The sequence below is a fragment of the Schistocerca americana genome, chromosome 10, assembly GCF_021461395.2.
Source record: "Schistocerca americana isolate TAMUIC-IGC-003095 chromosome 10, iqSchAmer2.1, whole genome shotgun sequence".
In the NCBI taxonomy this organism is placed as follows: domain Eukaryota; kingdom Metazoa; phylum Arthropoda; class Insecta; order Orthoptera; family Acrididae; genus Schistocerca; species Schistocerca americana.
Window position 1 is genome coordinate 96,002,119 of NC_060128.1, and position 26,396 is coordinate 96,028,514.

General features: G+C 40.8%; 1 protein-coding gene across 1 annotated transcript in view; it reads right to left on the reverse strand.

Annotated features, from left to right (window-relative positions):
- LOC124552268 (serine-rich adhesin for platelets-like) overlaps nt 1-26,396 on the reverse strand; it is an 820,531-nt gene that overhangs the window by 136,023 nt on the left and 658,112 nt on the right. Inside the window, exons 16-19 of the mRNA XM_047126548.1 lie at nt 25,020-25,320; nt 21,251-21,395; nt 14,572-14,826; nt 7,913-8,174 (exon numbers count right to left, since the gene is read on the reverse strand). Coding sequence (XP_046982504.1) covers nt 7,913-8,174; nt 14,572-14,826; nt 21,251-21,395; nt 25,020-25,320 — 963 coding nt within the window. The remainder of the gene's footprint in view (nt 1-7,912; nt 8,175-14,571; nt 14,827-21,250; nt 21,396-25,019; nt 25,321-26,396) is intronic.

The window sequence follows — 26,396 nt, forward strand, 5'->3', positions numbered from 1 at the left end:
CATGCCCCAGGCTGTGGCTAAGCCATGTCTCCGCATTATTCTTTCTTCTAGGAGTGCTAGTTCTGCAAGGTTCGCAGGAGAGCTTCTGTAAAGTTTGGAAAGTACGAGACGAGGTACTGGCAAAAGTAAAGCTGTGAGGGCGGGGCGTGAGTTGTGCTTGGGTAGCTCAGTCGGTAGAGTACTTTCCCACAAAAGGCAAAGGTCCCGAGTTCGAGTCTCAGTCCGGCACACAGTTTTAATCTGCCAGGAAGTTTCATATCAACGCACACTCCGCTGCAGAGTGAAAACCTCATTCTGGAAACATCCCCCAGGCTGTGGCAAACCCATGTCTCCCCAATATCCTTTCTTTCAGGAGTGCTAATTCTGCAGGGTTCGCAGGAGAGCTTCTGTTAAGTTTGGAAGGTAGGAGGTGAGGTACTGGCAGAAGTAAAGCTGTCAGAACAGGGCGTGAGTCATGCTTGGGTAGCTCAGTCGGTAGAGCACTTGCCCGCGAAAGGCAAAGGTCTCGAGTTCAAGTCTTGGTCCGGCACACAGTTCTAATCTGCCAGGAAGTTTCAGATCAGCGCACACTCTGCTGCAGAGTGAAAATCTCAATCTGGAAACAGCAGATTGCGATGCATGTTGGAACAAATGATGCCTGTCATAGGGGCTCCGAGGTCGTACTTGGATCATTCCAACAACTGGCAGAGAAGGTTGGGAAGAGCAACCTCACATGAGGAGTTTCAAGGAAGCTTGCAATTTCCAGCATTGTCCCCAGAACTGATCGTGCCCCCTCGATTCTGAGTCGAGTGGTAGGAATGAACCAGAGACGTCAAAAGTTCTGTGACAAACCAGGCTTCGGCTTCCTGCACTTGCGCCACAGGGTAGAGAGCTGCAGGGTGATACTGATAGCACTGAGATTTTTGGGGAGCATTTAAGTGCATATCGAAAGGATAGGCTAATGAAAAATGGAGGTTGTGTATTTGTTACAGCAGACAAGAAGTTCAACCAATTAAAGTCAGCTTGTTTATTGCCATATGCATTTTACTTCTTTTATTTGTGAAGCATCTTCAGTGGTGAATTCAACACTGTCAGCTCATGCTCGCGGTCCTGGAGATGTGTTAATCGGTCTCCGTGCTCTCGTTAGATGCGAACACTGCCACAAGAATTCTGTGCTGTAGGTTTATAATGCCTTGTCAAATAGTGAGGTAAGTATTTAAGTTTACAAGGGGAGTATATTGAAAAGCAGAATAGATCTATCTCTGAGGATATAAGTTTATTTCGTTCCTTAAATTTCTGCAACCCACAAGACCGATACCGTATTTACTCAAATCTAAGCCACACTTTTTTTCCGGTTTTTGTAATCCAAAAAACCGCCTGCGGCTTAGAATCGAGTGCAAAGTAAGCGGAAGTTCTGAAAAATGTTGGTAGGTGCCGCCACAACTAACTTCTGCCGTCGAATATATGTAGCGCTACACAGGCGTGCTTTTCAGGCACAAAGATAAATACTGGCGCCAAAACCTCTGCGTCAGTAAATAAATTTAAAAAAAAAGAAAAGGTGGAAGACGAGCTTTCTTCTCCGCCCCGAGTTTCGACCACTGCATTTTCATACATTACCCAACAAAGTAAATACAAATTCTGTATTGTTCATCTTCGAATGTAGCAGCATTTCAATGTACTACGAAAATCCAACTGGCAAGACTGTTTGGGATGTTTGTCAATATGGCCAACTCTACGTTCTGAATTTTTTCCTATCTGTCAGAAGAGATGGTTGCTAATAGGAACTTTTATGAATTGTGAATCACATGCAGTATTCTCTTCACCATAAGAATAATATGAATATAAACATTTTGCCATGTATTCTTTTGTGTTTGCTGCTATCTCATTTAAATCCTGTCTGCCTAATAAACTACGAAACTAGAGTGAGACAACAGCAAATGTGGAATAATATACATATCATGTCATGTTTATATTCGTATTATTCTTATGCCTAATAGTGGTACAGTCAGAATTGAAGCACGGCAATAGACTACATTTTTAAATCTAAGTTGACTCTAATTTCTGTGCAGAATGTAATGTACTAGAGAGGCATCTGCAAAGATTTTCAAAATGAGAAAAATTTTCGCTAAACTCTCATTCAGAACATCTTCTATCATACGCAGTCTATTGTTTGGTTCTTGTTGATCATTATCAAAGAAAGCAGCAGTGTAAGTAACAAGAAATAGCAGTCTCTTGCCATTGTTTCGATAATGAGACGTTTTTTTTTTTAAATTTATTTATTTATAAGCGGCGGTATCATGCACAAAAGCAACCCATGCCGCGAGCTGTCACAGGCCGTAAACACTCATTATCAGAATGCGGCAAACAATGCATGACACAGTACAGTAATGCATTTTCAGCTTAGAGTGATGTAAACACCTATAACAAAGAGAACGGCACTTATCAGATCAAAGAAAAATAAGCAATCAATTCAAACCAGATGAAGCATGTGAAAAAGGAAGGGTACCCGTATAAATACGGATGGAGGGCCTGACGCATAGCAATGGCTATCTGGTAAAGCTTAACTGCTAAGCTTACGACTCGAACCAAACTACTGTAGGTGTATCACCATTCATTCGACCTAAATTGTCTCTCGTGTTACAATGGACCAACTTTGTTTTGATTTGGAGGTGCGGCCTAAAACTTTTCTCTCCTCTTGAATTTCGAGTCCCAAATTTCAGGTGCGGCTTACAAGGGAACCTCCCCATCGCACCCCCCTAAGATTTAGTTATAAGTTGGCACAGTGGATAGGCCTTGAAAAACTGAACACAGATCAATCGAGAAAACAGGAAGAAGTTGTGTGGAACTATGAAAAAAATAAGCAAAATATACAAACTGAGTAGTCCATGCCCAAGATAGGCAACATAAAGGATAGTGTAAACTCAGGACCGCCGTGGTCTCGTGGTTAGTGTGAGCAACTATGGATCGAGAGGTACTTGGTTCAAGTCTTCCCTCGAGTGGAAAGTTTAATTTCTTATTTTTCAGACAATTATTTTGCGAAGCTGCACAGGTACACAGAGCAGTATTGTTTACGTGATCGTGTGTCAATTATCAAAGTTCAGGCACTCACACATAATCAACTTCGCTCTCCAAAATTCCAGGACATGTTCAGATTTGCTTGGACATATGCAGGATTTGACGGTCTACACACGGAAAAATTTGAAAACATTAAAAACATATGTTTTGACAGAGCACAGGGAAAACTGTGTGACTGTGAAACTGTTGCATTCATTTGTTGCAGTTTATGTGACAAACTCTTATGTTTTCATCACTTTTTTGGGAGTGATTATCACATCCACAAGAAAACCTAAACCGGGCAAGGTAGAAGAATCTTTTTACCCATTCTCCAAGTGTACAAGTTAGGTGGGTCGACAACATATTCCTGTCATGTGATGCACATGCCGTCACCAGTGTCGTATAGAATATATCAGACGTGTTTTCCTGTGGAGGAATCGGTTGACCTATGACCTTGCGATCAAAGGTTTTCGGTTCCCATTGGAGAGGCACGTCCTTTCGTCTACTAATCGCACAGTTTTGCGGTGCGGTCGCAAACCACAGACACTAAATTTATTACAGTGAACAGAGACGTCAATGAACGAACGGACATATCATAACTTTGCGAAAATAAGGAAACTAAACTTTTCACTTGAAGGAAGACTGGAACCAAGGACCTCTCCTTCCACAGCTGCTCACACTAATCACGGGACCACGGCGCTCCTGGGCTCATATAAGCCTTAATGTTGCCTATTTTGCACATGGACTACTCAGTTTGTATATTTTGCTTATTTTTTTCATAGTTCCACATAACTTCTTCCTATTTTCTCGATTGATCTGTGTTCAGTTTTTCAAGACCTATCCACTGTGCCATATTATAACTAAATCTGAGGGGGGTGCGATGGGGAGGTTCCCTTGTTAAGTTTCAGGAAATTTTTTTTCCTTGATTTCGAGTCTCATTTTTCAGGTGCGGCTTAGATTCGAGTATGGCTTAGATTCGAGTAAATACGGTATGTCCTGGGAAGTAGCAAAATACCCCTAGACAGGAGATGAATGTACCACTACTCGATAAGCAGGATGGGCAGGAAATTCCTTGTTTGTGACTTTTTCTTGTTCTTTGTTGAATTCCAATATCCAGTTGAACACAAATTTCCATGAAATAAAGTTCTAGCCATATACAGGACAAATTTTTCTCTGGATGCGCTCTGCGGGCACTCCCTCCACTCACAGGAACTGCATTCTTGTCGGGTACACACTCATAGCACTCCTGCCTTCTTGGTCTGGCTGGAGATCATTATTACTTTTTATTGGCTACCTTCCACACAATGTGTTCTACCACCTTCTAGATATGTACAGGTACGAAATGTAAAACAGTATGTGCTATTCTGACATTTGTGATTTATTTATTGCCTCACCCTCATATTTAACACATTAATTCACTTGTAAAGTAATCAGATGTTTGAAGCTGTTTTATAAACGGGAGATTGATTTTTTTAAAGCATCGGGGTTTACTAGTATACACTATTTGCACAGTCACCTGAAGGATGGAAGATAGGACTGAACATCTTGTGGAAGACAAGATCACTGGGATGGAGCACAAGCTCAGACCAAGGCAAGGAATGTCAAGGAAGACAGCCACATCCTTTCAAAGGATATCATTCTGGCACTTGCCTTGCACAATTTCGAAATCTGGAGAGCTGGGCAGGGATCTGAACCGCTATCCTCCCAAATGTGAGTCTCAAGAGTTAACCACTGTGCCACCTCACTTAACCAACATTGTTGTTATAACAATGCAACACACTTGCCGTCTGGTATGTTCCTCTAGATGTCACTAGCATTTTAGCCTGAGGACTTAAAGATGTGTAATAAACTACTATATCTCGAGTTATTCAATCTGACCATTGAACAGGCAGTAAAGGAGGCCAAATAGAAACTTGGAAAAGGACTTAAAAATCAGGGAGAAGAAATAGAGACTTTTGAGGTTTGCCAACGAGACTATAGTTCTGTCAAAGACAGCAAAAGGACTTGGAAAAGTAGTTGAATGGAATGTATAGTGTCTTGAAAGACATTCGAACATGAACATCAACATACAGGTATGTTAATCAAGGGTACTGAAGGATATCCAAATAAATGCAGGGTATGCTAAGATAATTGGATTAAGAAATCTTCTTTCTTTTTCTTATGCTTGTGCCTTCCTCCAGCAATGATGCAGGGTCAGCATGGTTAATCGGATTTGGCAAGGTTAATTTAAGGGGTGGCCCGATGCCCTTCTTGCCGCCACCCCGTACCCCCCGGGACGGAATTAGTGTACCCCAACTGTCTGCACCTAGTGTAATCCATGGAATAGTGTTCAGGTGTCTGCGAGCCGTGTAACTGAGGCGGGATGTGGGGACTAGCCCAGTTTTCACCTAGTGGGAAGTGGAAAACTGCCTAAAAACCACATCCAGGCTGGCCATCACATCGGCCTCCGTCGTTAAGCCGCCAGGCGGATTCGATCCGGAGCCGGCACGCCTACCTGAGTCCAGGAAGCAGCGCATTAGTGCTCTCGGCTAACGTGGCGGGTAATTGGATTAAGAAATGAGACACTTAAAAAAGTTCTGTGATTTGTAAAGCAATGGATAAAATTGAGAGGAAATAAAATTTGCACTCACACTAGCAATAAAGGCCTTTCTGCAAAAGGGAAATTCGTTAACAACAAATACAAACGTAAATGTCAAGATGTCTTTTGTGAATGTATTTGCCTGGAGAGTAGTGCCATATGCTTGTCTGTCCTCTTCTGGATTATTGCTGCTCAGTACAATATCCTTACATCATAAGACTGATGGAGGACACTAAAAAAACTAAAAGAAGGGCAATTAATTTTGTATTATCACAGAATAGGGGAGACAGTATTACAGATAGAATAAGCACATTAGGGTGGTAATCATTAAAACAAAGATGTTTTTCCTTGTGTGGTTTTCACAAAATCTGAAACATCAACTTTATCCTGCAAATGCTAAAATATTCTGCAGATTCCCACCTCCATAGCAAGAACTCTCCATTGCAATAAAATAAGAAACATCAGCTCGCATAGGAAGATTTAAACACTGCTTTTTCCTACTTGCTATTCAATAGTGAAACGGTCTGGAAACTGTCTGAAAAAAGTTCTAAGACCGCCTTACCAAAAAATTAAGTGTGAATTGCAGAATACATACTTAAATGTGGGCGTATGAGGGGCATTCCAACTGTTGTGGGACATCGTAGAATATTCCCACTTCACTCCATATAGTTCCATGATGTTCTGATAGGTGGCGGCACTGTACACAGCCTTCAAAATAGCATTTGTAGTAGAGATGCATTCATAACAGAGCTGTCATTGGGTTTCCTTTGGCAGAAAACCAGAGCACTGCATGTATTCGTAAGCATACGCAGAATGTCTATGGAGACCTGGCAGTGAACAAAAGCACGACGAGTTGTTCGCCGAGGCGTCTGTCATCGTCAGAACAAGGTCACACAAACCGGTCTAATCTCCCGTGTGCCGGCTGGCCGCTAACAGCTGAGGCTCCTATAACCTTGTAAAACACAGACACTCTCATTTGAGCTGATTGAAGGATCACAATCAACCACCCCACTACTCAACTGGACATCTCTGTTGGTAGTGCTAACACAATCATCCACCAGCTGTGGTACTCAAAGGTGCGTGCCAACAGTATTCCTTGCTACCAAACAGAAGACCGTAAATAGCCATTGGAGGACCATATGTGCAGAACCGCTTGCGCATTACGAGGTTGATTGACAATTTTTTCTCAAAAATCGGTACTGGCAATCAAACAGGGTTTCATCATTTCAAACTGGAAACAAAAAGGCAATCTAGAGAGTTTCGCCACACCATCTCCCCTCCAAATAAAAACCTCAAAGCCACGCCCTCAGCCGGTAAAGTCACGGCGACAGTCTTCTGGTACTCTGAACGGGTTGATGTCCTCACTCACTATGCAATGACCAACTCTGAATTATACTGCTACCCTGGAAACTGAAGAAACAACTTCAGCATGTCCGTTGCCACAGAAGTGCTAATGACTGCTCTTTACCCGTGACAATGTGAAGCCCCACACAAGTCTGTGAGCTCGAGAGAAGCTCACAAAACTTCACTGGATGGTTCTTCCTCATCCACCACGCAGCTCGGATCCTGCACTTTCAAACTCCCATCCGCCTGGCCTAATGAAGTACGCACTCCGTGGGAAGCAGCATGTGGATGACGGGGGAGGTTATCGGTGCAGCGAGATGTCGGCTCCGACATCTACAAGTAGAGTGATACCTTGTGAGCTCACGGGAGACCGAGTTGAAAAATAGCATTCTGTAGCCAAAAGAGTGGGGAATAATATGGAGCATTCGAACTCAGAATACAACCAACCTGTTTTCACAAAAAAAAGTGTTGCATTACTTATTAGTGTGGAGAGCAGCATCAAACTGGACTGTGGATTGAAGACCACAGCAACAACAACAACAACAACAACAACAAAAATACGTATGAAATGTAAATTAGTAATTCCTTGATAAATTTCTGAAATGCCATTAATAAGAGTAACCATTGGTGCAGAAATTGGAAATTTGTGGTAAGTTCTATGGGACCAAACTGCTAAGGCCATCGGTCCCTAGGCTTACACACTACTCAATCTAACTTACACTAAGGACAACACATATACACCCGTGCCCGAGGGAGGACTCGAATCTCTAACGGAGGGTGGGTGGGTGGCGCGCGAACCGTGGCAAGGCACCTCAGATCGCACTGACGGATACCCCGCGCGGCTAACCGTCGGTGCCAAAAGTTGACTGAAGTGTAAGTTAAAATCTGATAACAGGAAAGTAATGAAGCCAGAAGCAACTGAAAGCATCACTCACACAGACAGACAGTTTCACTCACCATCCCTCTGCTCCTTGGCCTCCTCCACAACCGTTTCCTGCGGGTGTAGAGCTCGTCCGGTCGGCACTGCGGCCTGGGCAGACGCCGCGGTGCCCACCAGGTGCCTGTGGTCGTCCGGTGCCGCGGGGTGGCTGGCCAGGGAGCTGAGCGAGCTCACGCGAGAGAAACAGGGTGTGCCCTCCTCGCAGTATGCGACGGGCTTCTCGGGGGACACGAAGCCGGCAGGTGTAGCCTCTGCCTGCACTTCCACTGTGGGCTTCAGCTGCAACGGTACCAGTAAGTTGTGTCGGCATAAAAAGTCTGTATAGACCCACTATTTTACAGCTGCTCAGTGGAGGATGTAAGTACTGAGCTAGTCTTCAGCTACAATATGTATAAGCACTTGGAAAACATATTGCAGACTTCCTCAAATCCTGCCCTGAAATGAGATCTATCCTTCATGAAATCCTCCCCATTCCGCTAAGAGTGTCTTTCCGCCGTGCACCTCACCTTCTTAAACTCTTGGTTCATCCCTATGAAATCCCCAAACCACCTTCCCTACCCTCTGGCTCCTACCCTTGTAACTGCCCCCGGTGTACAACCTGCCCCATACACCCTCCCACCACCACCTACTCCAGTCCTGTAACCCGGAAGGTGTACACGATCAAAGGCAGAGCCACATGTGAAAGCACCCACGTGATTTACCAACTGACCTGCCTACACTGTGATGCATTCTATGTGGGAATGACCAGCAACAAACTGTCCATTCGCATGAATGGACACAGGCAGACAGTGTTTGTTGGTAATGATGATCACCCTGTGGCTAAACATGCCTTGGTGCACGGCCAGCACATCTTGGCACAGTGTTACACCATCCGGGTTATCTGGATACTTCCCACCAACACCAACCTATCCGAACTCCGGAGATGGGAACTTGCTCTTCAATATATTCTCTCTTCCCGTTACCCACCAGGCCTCAACCTCCGCTAATTTCAAGTTGCCCCCTCTCGTACCTCACCTGTCATTCAACAACATCTTTGCCTCTGTACTTCCGCCTTGACTGACATCTCTGCCCAACCCCTTTGCGTTTACATATGTCTGCCTGTGCCTGTATATGTGCGGATGGATGTGTGTGTGTGTGTGTGGGCGCGCACGCGCGCACGCACGAGAGTGTATACCTGTCATTTTTCCCCCCTAAGGTAAGTCTTTCCACTCCCGGGATGGAATGACTCCTTGCCCTCTCCCTTAAAACCCACATCCTTTCGTCTTTCCCTCTCCTTCCCTCTTTCCTGATGAAGCAACCTTGGGTTGCGAAAGCTTGAAATTTGTGTGTGTGTGTGTGTGTGTGTGTGTGTGTGTGTGTGTGTGTGTGTGTGTGTGTGTGTTTTTTTTTTTTATTGTGTCTATCAACATACCAGCTCTTTCTCGTTTGGAAAGTTACAGCATCTTTGTTTTTTATATATATTTTTCCCACGTGGAATGTTTCCCTCTATTATATTCATATTACAGACTTAGTTTGAGATAGTGTTATGTTCACAAAAATATGATTAATGTCAGTTTACAAACATGAAATAAAAAAGTTGCACAAATGGACAAGAGTTTTATGTGAGGTGCTTTGTACAAAAATACTACTACACCACAGATGAGCTTCCCCATACCATCAGAATTTCATTTTGATAATATAGATCCATGATGAAGGAGATGGTGGACCAAATATGGTGATAACAGGGAGGGGGTGGGAGGAAGGAGGGGAGAGGCACGATAGAGGAGGTAGGTCAGATAATGAGGGAGAGAGGGGATAGATGAAATCCTGTGGTCCTACATCCTTCTCTTGTCCTGCAGGTCGTATGCCACTGCCTCCTTTGCCTCTCATACGAGATTAGAAAATTTCTGAGTGCTGCTAAGCAAAAAATATTTCCCTCTAAATACTGTAGTAACCGGTATTTGAGTACGGAGCTTGAGAGTTTTGTAATCGTAATGTCAATGGTTAAAATCTCACTAGCAGTAACTTTATTTTGCTTTTATTTCAGTTCCATATTTATGTAACAAATGGAAACTGACAGATACTGAACGATAATTTTTTAATAAAAATGACATATTGGTACATTTAATTAACAATCACATGAAAATGCAAATATTCACAATAAATCAAAATTTGAAACAAAAGTTTGGGGCTTCAAATTGAAAATGAAATACTCTCTTTTTTCTACAATCTGAACAGTATTATTACTATACATAATTTTTTAATTTAACACTATGGTGTTGCGCATATGTACAAAATTCTAATTTATTTTTGTATGACCATTACTTAAAAATAAAAAGATGTTATTTTTATCAAAACATTATGACTCAATATTTGTTATTTAACATTTGCATTTGATAAAAAGTATAGATTTTAATGTTTTTCTTAATAAAGATGTAGCAACTACTGACTTTAGAATGGACGATTACATGATTCCAAGACTTTTATGGTACACATTAGGCAACCTGCAACTATTTTTGTACTTAACACTGATCAGAAATATTCTAATCCTTCCATTTTTCAAAAAAAGAAAGAATTATTTTTATTTAAAAATATTATTCAATACTTATAACATTTCCTTTTGGTAATAAATACAGAATTTAAATAAAAATGTGGGTACTAACAAGGATTGAAACAGGGGCTTCGTGATTACAGGACTATGTACTCTGCTATAGGTGAGCCTGTTAAAATGTTGGAAATGTGCAGTACTTTACAGCACACTGAAATCTTCTACTCCTCAAATGTGATTTTTTTTCCATTTTTAATAGCATTTTTGAGAACTGTGTTCTACTACTTTAGCAAACAAAGGTCTGAACACTGACATTTAAATCCACTAAGGATGAAGAAAACTGAACAGGACTAGCACACTCCTAAGATGTATATACATGGCACAGGTAATATTCCCAGTTCTTTGAAAATTGATGACAATCGTATTGTGATCTTCATAATTCATATTCGCATGAGAAATACTTTGCTGTATTGACCCCAGAAAGGAATACAGTATAAAATGACTGTGTTAACCAGAGCAAGGTATAGAGTTCTAATAGTGGCCAAGTCACTCTCTGATTGATAACTACGAGCATAAAAGAAGCTAATCATTTTGCACAGCAGTCTGCTTCTGTGTATATTCCATTTTATCTACCCACAGCCCATGGAATTTAGTCCCAGTGAGTAGTTAAATTAGTTGATTATCTATGACTACTGTTTCTAAGTGTGCTGTATGGTTCTGTGATGAGTGGAAGACCATTTGAGCTGGTTTATCCGTATTAAGTATGAGGTTGTGATCATAAAGCCAGTACAGGTTCCTTTCAGTCAACCAAGTGAGCTCTCATCTGCTGTGGGTATATGTAAATAATGCAGGTACTGTGGATGGCAGATTTCTAGGAGATCTTTAACAAAAAGAAGGAAGAGGAGGAGGGGTAAGGTTGAGCCCTTACTGATATCAAATCTATGTGAGTTGTTCTTCCACTGAGTTATTTCTAACAACTGCCCTCTGCTCGATAGAAGAAATTGACTTAGATGGCCATTAGAGGGGACAGTATTGCCACAGTTCTGTGCTTGTGTAGCAGGTACGCCTCTCATCCTTCCATGTGACTATGTCAACCAATAGCATTCCTCACAGCCAGTATAGATACGGCCACCCAGCAAAACGTCAGCCAGTTCTGTACTCCCATCTTATACGAGGTGTGGCTAGAAAAAAACCGGACTAGTACTGGTGAAACAATAAAACGAATGCAATAAGGCTGAAAGTCGCGTGGCCTGTCACGTGACTCTCGCTCCGCCTACTGCTCGAGTTTCATCTGCCTCCTGCACTCAGTCTGCCCGTGGCGTCTGTTTTAAGTAGTTGACGTTTTGTCTGTGCGTCGGAAAATGTTGAGTGTACAGAAAGAACAGCGTGTTAACATCAAATTTTGTTTCAAACTAGGAAAATCTGCAAGTGAAACGTTTGTAATGTTACAACAAGTGTACGGCGATGATTGTTTATCGCGGACACAAGTGTTTGAGTGGTTTAAACGATTTAAAGATGGCCGCGAAGACACCAGTGATGACACTCGCACTGGCAGACCATTGTCAGCAAAAACTGATGCAAACATTGAAAAAATCGGTAAACTTGTTCGACAAGATCACCGTTTAACAATCAGAGCAGTGTCTGAGTTAACAGGAGTTGACAAGGAAAGTGTTAGGCAGATTCTTCATGAAAGTTTCAACATGAACAAAGTGTGTTCAAAAATGGTTCCAAAGTGTCTCACAATTGAACAGAAGGAACGCCGAAGAATGATTTGTTCTGTCATCCTGGAAAACATTGAAAGTGATCCCACCTTCTTACAAAATGTTATTACTTGCGATGAATAGTGGTTTTTTAATTACGATCCCGAAACTAAACGCCAATCGATGCATTGGAAAACTCCTGGTTCTCCACGACAAAAAAAAGCACGAATGTCAAAATCGAAATTCAAGGCAATGATGATTGTTTTTTTTGACATCAAAGGGACTGTGCACATTGATTGGGTACCAGAGGGACAAACAGTGAATCAGCATTACTACATTAGCGTCCTGGCTACCCTACGTGAGCGAGTACGGAGAAAACGGAACGATTTGTGGAGAAAAAAGTCATGGATCCTTCACAAAGACAATGTCCCAGCTCACAGTGCGTTGTCAGTGAAGACGTTTTTGGCAAAACACAACATTCCCATCTTAGATCATCCACCCTACTCACCTGATTTGGCCCCCTGTGACTTTTTTCTTTTCCCTAAAGTCAAGTCAGCTTTGAAAGGAACTAGATTTGAGACTGTTGAAGCAGTAAAAGAAAAAGCGACGGAAGTAATGTATGGACTTACCGAAAATGATCTGCAGCATTGCTATGAACAGTGGAAAATTCGTATGGAGCGGTGTAGAGACCGAGGAGGAGAGTACATTGAAGGAGATAACATGAAATTGTAAATAATTGTAAATAAATGTTTTTTCCAGCATCAGTCCGGTTTTTTTCTAGCCGCATCTCGTATTCTCCATTACTATCCTTGCTATACTATAGACTATTTGATGACAATCTCACTTGGCACTTTGTCTTTCTCTCTAGCCCCAATTCAAACTGTTTCTTTCTTTGCTTGTGACCTGTTGGCATCATTGTGCCAAAGATTTCTGCTTTGCACCTCTTTGTCACATAGGTTGCTTTGGGTTTGTCCTAGTATGTGTCCTGATTGCTCACTGTGAGCCTCGTTTAGCTCAACTACCGCTTGGTGTCATTTTCTCTTCTGCAGATGACCCTTCCACCTCGCAGCTTCATCCATTTCCCTCCTGTGTTCAGATGCATGCCCTGGTATCTGGTTGCTCACGGATATAACAGTACCAAATAAGAGGTAAGGGAGCCTGCTGACCCTAATCTTGCCAGATTAAATTTACCAATAAACAGAATGAAATAAAGTGGAACAACCACAGGAAACTAGACGTATGGAAGGTAAGCACCATGCCAAAATCTAGTGCAAGAATTCGGCATAAAAGAAGAGGCTTACAAAACACTCATCTGATCGATTTTCTACATCTACATCTACATGGATACTCTGCAAATCACATTTAAGTTCCTGGCAGAGGGTTTTTTCGAACCACCTTCACAATTCTCTATTATTCCACTCTCGTATAGTGTGCGGAAAGAATGAACACCTATATCTTTCCGTACGAGCTCTGATTTCCCTTCTTTTATCGTGGTGATCGTTCCTCCCCATGTAGGTCAGTGTCAATAAAATATTTTTGCATTCGGAGGAGAAAGTTAATGATTGGTATTTCGTGAGAAGATTCCGTCGCAACGAAAAAGCCTTTCTTTTAATGATTTCCAGGCCAAATCCTGTATCATTTCTGTGACACTCTCCCATATTCCGCGATAATACAAAACGCGCTGCCCTTCTTTGAACTTTTTCAATGTACTCCATCAGTCCTATCTGGTAAGGATCCCACACCGCGCAGCAGTATTCTAAAAGAGGACGGACAAGCGTAGTGTAGGCAGCCTCCTTAGTAGGTCTGTTACATTTTCTAAGTGTCCTGCCATTAAAACGCAGTCTTTGGTTAGCCTTCCCCACAACATTTTCTATGTGTTACTTCCAATTTAAGTTCTTCGTAAATGTAACTCCTAGTTACTTAGTTGAATGTACGGCTTTTAGATTAGACTGATTTATCATTTAACTGAAGTTTAACAAGTTCCTTTTAGCATTCATGTGGATGACCTCACACTTTTCAAGCACTGTTCATCAGAATGGGATCCTCAAAAAACTGCATTAGTAGAATTATGTCATGAAGATCCAATGAAAAACAGCACACTCAATCGTGGTATCACTTAGCACACGAGTGACACAGAGATGCTAGTCGAACTCCAGAGGTAGATCCAACAAGAGACACATTGTGCACTATGGACAGGGTTACAGTTAAAATTCACAGACAATAAGTTTCAAGAAGAGTTGAACAACATATCATTTTCCCCAAATACATCTCGAGAAATGACCATAATGGGCAAGTCGAAAAAATAGAGCTTATACAAAGGGTTACCAACAATTATTCATCCTGTGCACCATTTGTGAATGGAGATGAAAAAAGGAAAAATGACAGTAATACCCCACTATACAAAATGAGATGGCTTCCAGAGTACGGATATAAATACACATTTCTTTACCTGTCTCTCAACAGCCACTTCCTCCTCGGCTGGATTGGCATCATCGGATGCCGCGTGTGGTGCTTCGACTTCTTCCTCCTTCACCTTTTCTGACTGTGGGGTAGGTGGTTCACATCTCAGATCCGACATGGAGGTCGCAGTGGAGAAATTGTACGGTGTCTCGTAAGGTGTCCCTTCTGTGCAGTACGTCTTCAAGGTGTCTTCGTGAGCAGCGTCACTGTAGTAATTTACACGGTCTTGGTCACTCCCGTGGAGCTGGAAAAGGAAAATCACAGAATACAATCTACCATCTTTTTCATTTAACACAATACTTGAAAGTTGTGGTTGGAACAAAATAATAGAAAGAGTAAAGTTAACTAATAAATATACTGCACAGGTGTTGTGTGATCAAGAGGCACATAACCAAATTGAAATCCTGTTCCGTGAGGTTTTGGGATTGCAGCCAGATGGTATCCACATTTTGCCATGATATTTCAGCAGATGACCATTCGGCCACCCTAAGGTGCAGTTTACACAGAAGGCTGCTGGTCGACAGAACTGACTTTATACTAAAATTTGGTGTGGTGCATGTGCACGTATTTTCCTGCATGATCCCATTCTGTCAAGCTGAGAGTGCTCTCTCAAAAACTGCTATATCTGAGGCGTGTAGATTACATTAGATGTACTTTTCATCCCAATTGATCCACAGTGAGTAGATCCTCTGGGATGTGGAACACATCAGAAAACAATAACACTCAAAATATTTACAAAGCAAGAACTCAAATGGATGTGGAATCACTCAAAAAAATCTTAAGCATATTTACATTTAAAAGAATATATAACTGGTCACCGGACATTAAATGTTCAATACCCTTAGGTACATATGTAGGCACGCATCATCAAATAAAAAAGAAGTACAACAAAAATATTTTACAGCACTTATTTACAATGATGGAATTACTGCACAAAATTTGTACAGAAGTCAGATTGTACACAATATTTACATTATATGATATTATTAACAACATACATGCATTAATCGGTTCTCCTATGTAATTCGTGAATGGAGTAGAAGGATTTGGCCACCAACAAAATCTTTAGACTCTTCTCAAACTGAACTTTATTATTAGTTAAACTTTTTATGGGTGCTGGCCTGTTGTTGAAAATGTGCACTGCAAAATACTGGACACCTTCCTGAACCAAATCTTACTGAAAGTTATTCTTATTTCTGGTATTCATTCCATGAACTGAGCTGTTGGTTTGAGAAAAGAATATACCTTTAATGAAAAATTTCATTAAGGAATAAATATATTGGGAAGCAGTACTTAGCATCCCCAGTTTCTTACACAGTCCTGTGCAGGATGATCTTCAGTTCACACCACATTTTTTGGCTCGGAAAACTTCAGCCTGGCTTTGTTTCGGCACTTGCGCAATGCGATATTAAATGCACGATGTCTGTCAAATTTTGAACCACCAGAGTTAAAATTTAGTGGTCAAAATAATACATTAATCTGTCATAACAGGTGAAATTTTGTACAAACTTTGTCTTTGTAAATAAATTAAAGAAATCAATGGGTCTAACATCTTGCCAAGTTGAAGGCACCATCATGATTAAATACATCTTCTGCCAAACACATTTCCACAGTTTCCTTAATTATTGAACAACACAAGGATTTCATTGTCACCAAAATTTCATGGCAGAGTAATCCACTGCATATCCCATGGAGATACAGTGCACACCTATTGCAGATTTACAGGGTTTCTCTGTTTCTTCAAAAGTTTCCTTAAAGTGACTGTGTACCATAGACGTTCCCTCCCATTACTGGGTACGTATCCATCCAGCACATAGTCAATTATTCTTTTAAACTTGAGTCACAGTTCCTCTACATGCTCCTGCCTTCTGCTGAAAGTTTGAAGTTCCTTGTTGAGATATGACACTACCGATTTTTTGTCTAGTTTTCTAAACATATATATCTTTCTGCCTGTTTTAGTTGTCCTTTGTACTTGGGTAATCACTGTTGCCACAACTGCATACTGGTCATTGGTACCAGTTGAGATGCGGACATCCTCAAAGAGGTAACATCTATTTGCTGCCATTAGATCCAATATACAGGGTGATCAAAAAGTCAGTATAAATTTGAAAACTTAATAAACCACGGAATAATGTAGATAGAGAGATAAAAATTGACACGCATGCTTGGAAAGAAAAAGAAAAAAAAGTTCACAAAATGTCCGACAGATGGCACTGGACAGCAAAACTGCTACCACGACGGATGAGAGGTACGCCGATATGTTACAGAATCGCGTCATCCCCAGCCTGGCTGATAAACACCTGCTGGAACGTACGATGTTTATGCAGGATGGCGCTCCACCCCATATTGGTAGACGCGTGAAAGATCTCTTGCGCGCGTCATTTGGTGATGACCGTATGCTCAGCCGCCACTTTCGTCATGCTTGGCCTCCCAGGTCCCCAGACCTCAACCCGTGCGATTATTGGCTTTGGGGTTACCTGAAGTCGCAAATGTATCGTGATCGACCGACATCTCTAGGGATGCCGGAAGACAACATCCGACGCCAATGCCTCACCATAACTCCGGACATGCTTTACAGTGCTGTTCACAACATTATTCCTCGACTACAGCTATTGTTGAGGAATGATGGTGGACATATTGAGCATTTCCTGTAAAGAACATCATCTTTGCTTTGTCTTACTTTGTTATGCTAATTATTGCTATTCTGATCAGATGAAGCGCCACCTGTCGGACATTTTTTGAACTTTTGTATTTTTTTGGTTCTAATAAAACACCATGTCATTCCAAGCATGTGTGTCAGTTTGTACCTCTCTATCTACATTATTTATTTATTCAGTTTTCAAATTTATACTGACTTTTTGATCACCCTGTACTTCCAACATGAGGGGGTTCCTAACAACCAGTAACAATGACGAGGGGTGAATCGATAAGTGAAATGGGTTTTACAAATTTATTGGATGTTGTCATTGGCAATGACTTCAACTGGAAGCCACATATTACAGGTCCTCTACAACGGCTTAAGTTCTGAACTTGTGTGTCACTGAAATAGAAAGAATGGAGGTGAAACTGGCAAGAAGTTGACACGTTTAGTGTATTTTCTATCATTATCACTCTACAGCATCAAATAATATTGAAACTCTTCATTATAGAATATACCATTTTTCTTCTTCTTCTTCTTCTTCCATTTCACCCTCTTTGGGATACGCTGCATCAATCATTTCTTTCTGTGTTGTTCTTTTCTTATGGCCCAGTATTTCTTCATTCTTTCTGATCTTCCTTTCCTCTCTTCTTCCGAGATGAAAGGTTTGGACTTTTGTGTAGATTTGTCTTGGAACCTTATGTTTTCATCTTTAGTAATTAATTTAGCTGTTTGATAAATAAGTGAATTTTCTGAAATCTTTAATTCTACTAGGTCTTTCACAGTTTCTTTAAACCAGTTGGGTTTCGTTTTGTGGTTACGGAAAAAGTCAAAGATTTGTTTAGTTAATCTGTTGGAATTCATTCTGAGAAGATGACCATAATAATTTATTCTCCTTTTTCGCATAGTATCTGAAAGTTTTTCAATTTTCTTGTAGAGAGTTTCATTTTTGATGTATATAATCTTATTGTCTTGAAATTTTGGCCCAAAGATTTCTCTTTCCTTTAGCTCAAGTTTCTCCATTTGGCCTTTGAAAATCATGTTGAGTGTTTCTGCTGCATACAGTGCTTCTGGCTTAACCACAGTAATGTGTAATATATACCATTCATTGTTTATAGAATCCTGTGATAAACTAATTCTGTCCACTGTTGTTGCCTTGAAAGGATTACTTTCGTAGAAAGGAAACTTTACCGGTTTGAGTCACTAACAATGATTTTTATTTTAATACCTAAAGCATATAAAGGCCTGGAGGCTCTTATTTTCCAGTGCTTTATCAGTTTACACTATCTTTTCTAAACAAATTGGCACATAGGTATATTACAGGATGTAGCAGCTACATTATTACAAAACTAACACAAAAAAGAGAATTACTTACTGTTACTAGCAATGGTACAGGTTACTATTCTCAGGTTATTATGAACTAATGCAGGCAACACTTACTTTTCTTTACTGGTTTAGTTTTGTAAGAATTGTAGCTAAATAACCATGTAATACACAAATACACTCTTGAAAATACCAGTAGTTGCCTATTTTAAAAAATGATATAAAACTACTGGAATACTCTCTTTCAAATTCTGAAGGTGGCAGGGGTAAAATACAGGAAGCGAAAGGCTATTTACAATTTGTACAGAAACCAGATGGCAGTTATAAGAGTCGAGGGACACGAAAGGGAAGCAGTGGTTGGGAAGGGAGTGAGACAGGGTTGTAGCCTCTCCCTGATGTTATTCGATTTGTATATTGAGCAAGCAGTGAAGGAAATTAAAGAAAAATTTGGAGTAGGTATTAAAATCCATGGAGAAGAAATAAAAACTTTGAGGTTCGCCAATGACATTGTAATTCTGTCAGAGACAACAAAGGACCTGGAAGAGCAGCTGAACGGAATGGACAGTGTCTTGAAAGGAGGATATAAGATGAACATCAAGAAAAGCAAAACAAGGATAATGGAATGTAGTGGAAGATGATGGTCGAAGTAGAGAGGATATAAAATGTAGACTGGCAATGGCAAGGAAATCGTTCTGAGGAAGAGAAATTTGTTAACATCGAGTGTAGAATTAAGTGCCAGGAAGTCATTTCTGAAAGTATTTGTATGGAGTGTAGCCATGTATGGAAGTGAAACATGGATGATAAATAGTTTGGACAAGAAGAGAATAGAAGCTTTTGAAATGTGGTGCTACAGAATTATGCTGAAGATTAGATGGGTAGATCACATAACTAATGAGGGAGTATTGAATAGGATTGGGGAGAAGAGAAGTTTGTGGCACAACTTGACCAGAAGAAGGGATCGGTTGGTAGGACATGTTCTGAGGCATCAGGGGATCACAAATATAGCATTGGAGGGCAGTGTGGAGGGTAAAAATCGTAGAGGGAGACCAAGGAATGAGTACACTAACCGGATTCAGAAGGATGTAGGTTGCAGTAGATACTGGGAGATGAAGAAGCTTGCACAGGATAGAGCAGCATGGAGAGCTGCGTCAATCCAGTCTCAGGACTGAAGACAACAACAACAACAACAACAACAAATACACTTTCTCCTGGGTGAACATACACTTTTCCTGTGTTAAGTAATAGTATAGTTTTCCTCGGCACTGTAAAACTTATCAGTCCTTTGAATGCTTATGGTTTTATATGCCGACGTAGAATTTTCCGGCACTTTAGGAAACGAAACTAAGGGGGAACAAAACACGTTTTGGAAAGATCTTCGATATGCAGCAACATGTACGCTGCATATTTTCGTGTTATGAAGGTATAAATTCGAATTCCACCATACACCGCATGTCACTTTCCAAAGCATTGAAATCAAGATTGCGACGCGCTTTTGTAAGCCAGTCATAGCTCACGCCACATGATCTCGCCAGCCGAAGACAGCATAGGACACGTGATGTAGTCAGCCAATAGCAAGATCACTCTTAAGTAGTGCGAAAACACATATAGGAAAAGTTAATGGTTTAAATTAATATACATAGTGTTGCAACAAGAAAAACAAAGCTTTCACATATAATCGTCGTCTCGAAGATTAATAAGCTGCAAGAGACGCTAAGCTTCCACATATAATGTTGATATTTTTCGCGCGTGTTACACTTTCAGATATATCACACAAATGTGCCAGCAAAAATTTTAATAACTACGTAAATTTCTGATCTTTTGGGCTCAAAATTCTTCTAGATGGTCGTCCTCAAAGAGTTGATTTTTAATTGAGGGTCAAATGCCGTGCGATTTCAGAAATTCATCGTACATTCTCGCACATTGTTCATCTTGTGTAAAAGTAAATTTACTTTGAAAGTAACGCTTTTCAAACAACCATTCGCAATATTTTCCCGTGACCTGTTAGAAATTGATTCGTTTCAGCAGTTGCCAGAGAGCGCCAGGTAACAGGCGCCACTGCTACGATGACGCAGGAAGCTCGTATGTTCGTACGTTTAAAACATTAAAAGATCTTGCACTATGTAACAAAAGAAACAAGACATCAGAGGATACTTCAGAGCATCGGAATTTCGTGAACCATACTAAAATGCATAATTCGGCTTAAAGTGCACATTCGTATGTCCAGATTTGGATGTCAATTCTCTTGAGTACCAGTACTATCTGTCACGTCATGCTCATCGGAGGTAATTTGTTGTTAGGAAGCATTGCATAGTCTTCCTTGAGCCTTTGACACACTTTGCTGTTGGCAGACGCTTGTATGAGCACTATGTTTTGCTGTTGTATATGGCGCATTTCCTTGACGATTTAAGTATTATTTTCGTTTTTTTTCCCTTCTCGTTCATGTTTTGTTGCTGCAGTATTATTCCGCAAAAGCGGGATAGAGTAATATCCTTTGTTGGAGTATTGATTCTTACCAGTCAAAATCACAAAAATTTAACTGAAAACTAAAGCAATAATAGACTCCCTGAATTCTAAAAAATTCCCGGGTTTTTCCCGGATCTCCCGGTTGTCCCGGGTCATAGACACCCTGAATAAGGACTCCCTGAAAACAGCCCCACAGTACAATCTCTCCCTTGTGAAGGGTAGGAGCATGTGGCTGATCCCTCACCTGCCTGTGAGCAGCTTCTGCACTCTCCTCGTCTTCCTCCTCCTGGTACTGCAGGCTGTAGTCGGTCGGCTGGTCCAAATCCGTCTCTGCGTAATCCCCATACACGCTGCTCAGTTTCTTCTTGTACATTGCTCCTGCTTTAACTCTGCAAATTAAATTGCACGGGTGATTAGGTACGCAACCCCTATCTCAACCACTCGAGGTGGGATCAGAAGTACGTAATTAAAGGCTGCATGCATCAGCACGAGCAGTTACCTGACCGCGTACTAACCAGCTGCAAAGTCACTCATAAATCTGTACTGCTCTGTCATATGTTGACAACAGGCAACACCACTTCATCAACGAAGTGTAAGGATATCTGTCCCGATGCACTGCTAAAAACCTCATTTATACTGGAGCAAACAGCAGAGAAAACAAGCTAACATTGTACTTGTGAATGGGCATTTAAACTGGAGGCAATGGAAGAAGACATAAGAGACATTCCTACATAATTACAAATGCTGCTGTTTTCTTTATTATTGTTTTTATATCTCCCCCCTCCCTCCACTTTAATTGTGATGCAGTTTTCACTAAGTACTTGACACACAGGTTTCACGCAATACACCAGCTAAAGTCACGACACAAAACCTACATATTCAGATAGGATTATTTTTCTTGGTGAACACATTGTTTTTGACATAATGAGAAAAGCGATAGAATGGTCTGGGCAAGTCAGTTTGAAGGTTGCGGGGAGGCAATGATATACCATCTGCACCAGGACCACGCCTAGTGAAGCACTGCAACACTGAAACCAAACTTCACATTGAGGACGGTATTAACTATTTACAAATTGTGCGGGGTTATTAACTGCGTTTCTGAGACATGTTTGGATGTCACCAAATGCAAAGATATGGGTTCAAACTGCAGTTCCAGCATAAAATTTTAATCTGTCAGATACAGGAACATTTGTAAACACACTTTTTGTTGGACTAAGTTTCATTATTAATGTTGAACTCTAACTTCTTTTACATTCACCATTTTAATATAAACTATGAAGGTGCGTAAAATTAAAACAACACCCAAAAGTAAAGAACAAATTTTACTGAATATGGAATCTTGCTTTCCTTGTAACAGCTACTTCATTTACTCTTATAGTGCGACCAGTTTCGAAATACCAAATTTCATTTTCAAGTGCATCTGTGCGAATCATTAATGCCTTTTGAAACTAGTAGCTAGTTTTGTAGAGTTGCTCAAGTAGTAATTGAACATGACAGCATATATGGAAATCTGATACTGCATTTGCTTCACCATCATTTATTAAAGCCAGCACAATGTAAACATATGCTCTGTGTGTGTTTTACAGAATGTGGATGTAGATGTAGGAATGGCTGAGTCACATATGTGATGTTGTAAAAGGTTCCGATGATTTGTACAGGCACACTTGACGATGAACCCTGACATAACCAAACTGGTCATGAGATAGAAAGAGTAAAGTACACGGTGGAGCAGAGGAAACGCATGTTTTTTGAGCCGCTAGTACGCGGCGACGAGAGGGGGTATTTACCTTCAATGAATGTTGGCAGACTGACCATAAGACAGTTTCAGTCGCTACGGAGTGTTGGAGCATAGAGCACCGTGTGTTCGTTCTCGAGCAGTACTTTAGAAACAATGATTCTGTAGTCACAGTGCAACGTCTTTTCGTCAAAATTTTAGAGATGGAATTTGAGGTGCAGTGCTTGATCGAAATACTGTACCCCGATGGGTTGCAGCGTTTAGAAGTATTGATCTGTGATGAAAAAGAAACCACCTGGTCTTCCCCGTTCAGTTCGTACTCCGGAAAATGTAGACCGAGTGAGAACGGCAGTTCCTGCTAGTCCGAAATGATCGGCTAGACGACAGGCTGTAGCGCTGTGTACGTCACGTCTTACGTGATGATCTCAAGTTTCATCCGCACAAGATAATGATCATCCAGCAGCTTAGTGAAGAGGATTTTGTGCAGCGCAGAGAGTTTTGTCGCGTAATGGACAAAATTTTTACGGAAGATGCAGATGCTTCAGTCTTCATGAGTGATGAAGCACATTTTCAAGTAAACGGTTATGTCAATGTTCAAAATTGTCGGTATATTACAACAAAGACCTCTCCACAGTTTAAAAGTTACAGTGTGGTGCTGCATTTCAAAGATGGGGATTGTTGGCCCCCCCCCCCCCCCCCCACCTTTTTTTTTTTTTTTTTTTTTTTTTTTAAGAGGACGGAACTCCAGTTACTGTGACATCAGCGTGCTACGTTAAAATGTTAAAACAACTTTCTTTGTCCATAACTTGAAAGGTGTGAAGTGAACATGAGAGAAATATGGTTTGAGCAGGAGGGTGCCACAGCTCACATGGCAAGAGCATCCATGGAAGTGGTGCGAGAAATGTTCCCAGGACATGTTATTTTGAGATATAGTGATGTTTGCTGGCTTCCTTGCTCACCCGATTTGTCGATATACGACTTCTTTTTGTGGGGATATTTAAAATCTAAAGTCTACAGGAACAAGTCTCACACAATCAATGACCTGAAGAGTTCCATTCGTCAGGAAATTGAAGCCGTGCCAAATGAAGTGTTGGAGAGAGCCATGCGTAACTTTTGGGGAGAGGATCCAAATTTGTATCCAGCAAGAAGGACGTCATCTCCAAGACATTATTTTTTGAACCTAATTAAAGTATGTACATTTCAAAACTGCATTAAAAAATCTATTACTTAATGCTTGTTTTTATTACTTTTACCAAACCGTGTCTCTGTCATTCACTAGTGAAAAACGCGTTTCCTCTGCTCCATCCTGTATCTGTTACAAGAAAATCAAGTTCTTGGACTTCAGAATTCGCGTCTGTGAACCGAGCACAATATTTTTAACAATATGGAGATAAGTAAGTGAAGAACTTCTACTCGAAAGTAAATTGTTTGCACTGGAAACTGATCTAATGTTTCAGAAGAAGATTTTGAAAATGAACACATCAGTTACAGAAATTTTCATAGCAGAAGTAACAATGCTGGAAACATCAGTGGCTATAAAGACTAAGATAGTAGTTTCATACTTAAGCTCTGCAGGCCTAACTGTTCACACTTATCCACACAATGGTCACCAAGTTGTGGTGTAATGTGTTATGTAGCTTGTGGTGGGGAAGATCTGGCACTGTTTGCTTTACTTAGCACTGAGGCCTACAACTTGTCAATTTCAATCCTCCTCCTCTTCTGTTAAAAATATTTCTGAGTTTTTGAATTTCTATTACCTCTCTGTACATCCTAGCATAGTAATGACTGAACTTCAATAAAACCATAGTACAGGAGAAACAAATTTGGTGGATCCCTCGACCCAATGCACAATCTGTTACTTCCAATTCATCCACACTGCCCAGACAACAATTCCTCTTTTGCTCTTTGAGCTGGACGTTATTGATTAGTTTTGTAGTACGAACACACGTCGTACACGAACACACGTCAGCGCTACTCCGCAGCAGTCTGATGGCATCGTGACCCAATACATATAAACAGTTTGGCTTGCTGAGCTGTTTTTAAGTGTGAAACTGTTATCCGAGTCTTTATAGCCGATGACAACGACGATGATGATGATGATCTCTCCAGCATTATCAGATGAAACATTAGCCACAGAAACAAACCTTTGACCACGGCCTAATACTTGGGAAACACAAATTAATAAGGACATAAATACCAACTGTGAAAGTCAGCATCATACAAACTATTCTCACAGTAATTTTGTGGAAGGATTGCGCTTATAACTAGAACTACTTACCGCGCACTTGTAAGAGGAAGGTCTGCTGTCGTGACAGGTGCTCTGGCCGTGACTTGGGGGTACGGCTCTGTGTCATTCGAGAGTTCTGGAGTGGGCAATCCATTTCTCGCTGTAGTACTGACGTCTGCAACGTACTCGCAGCGGACCGTCGTCGTCGATACGGTGGCGACAGTATTACTTGTAGATGACCGGTCGAACCGTTCGCTCGAGACCGAAGACGTTGCCGCACGTAGAGAGGAATAGCCACTACGAATCTCCGGTGATGCAGAATCGCTGCGCCTAGGTTCAGTCTGAATCTCCCCTGTACAAGCCAGAAGGGTGTGTCATACATTAGATGATAACACACGTACCAATAGAAGGCAAATCTGCGATCAGTATTTCTACTTCACTGCCTGCGTGACTCTGCATCTATCACAGAGCAAACTTATAAAATAAATATATATTAAATTTGCGATGCAAGTTCAAGTCATGAGGAGGCTTTACTGATTTGTCTGAGCAGGTTCTCCAAGGCCATTTCAACTAGAAGGTTTCAGTAACCAAAATAATTCAAACATGTTGCCTCACTTCGACTGTCTCCAAAACTTACTGTCACTCTCATTTTACTGACAGCAGCGAAAGTATTTTACTGTTAACAGGATTTACAGCAACTAGTCACTACACAAGTTTTGGAATTCACTACATTTTCCTTTTTTGTTTAGTGTGTTCCCACGTATCATACGTCCCTTTCTCAATTTCACCTGGAACATGTATATTTATCAATGAGGAAAATAAATTCTTGGTATAAAGCCACACTCATTAAGAACTTTGCAAATATTGCCGTTCTGAATGCCTAATAATTTTTTATTGTTCCATTTGAATGTTTTGACCCTGCCATCATTTGACCCAAACCTATAACTTCCTAAATAAAACTCTGTGTTGTTATACAGTAAATCCTATGCTAAAGCAATTTTTAACTGGCCTTGTTCTTGCTTTAGCATAGTACTTATTGTATTATTATACTGATCTTTATTTCAGAACATCCAAGTTTGTGTCCAACAATGGCAGCAATCTAAATGTATTACATGAAATAAAGTAAAAAATAAAAATCATTAAGCAAACAAGACAGCTTTTTACTGTAGCACACACAACAAATAAGAGTCATACTCTTACTTGATCCTGCTTCCTTGCAATTTTATCATTCTTCTTTTTAGTTTAATAAGTACATACTCCTACTGCGGAATATACCCAAATCAATGGGAAGAACGAAGGAGTCACACCTTACTTGCAAAGAAAGGTGATATCCTTGTGTAGGTAAGCCAGATCGTCAGAAGTACCTTTTGCAAAAAAATCACCAAGTCAAAACTCTCCAGACCAAAATACTGTGATGTTTTCTTTTTT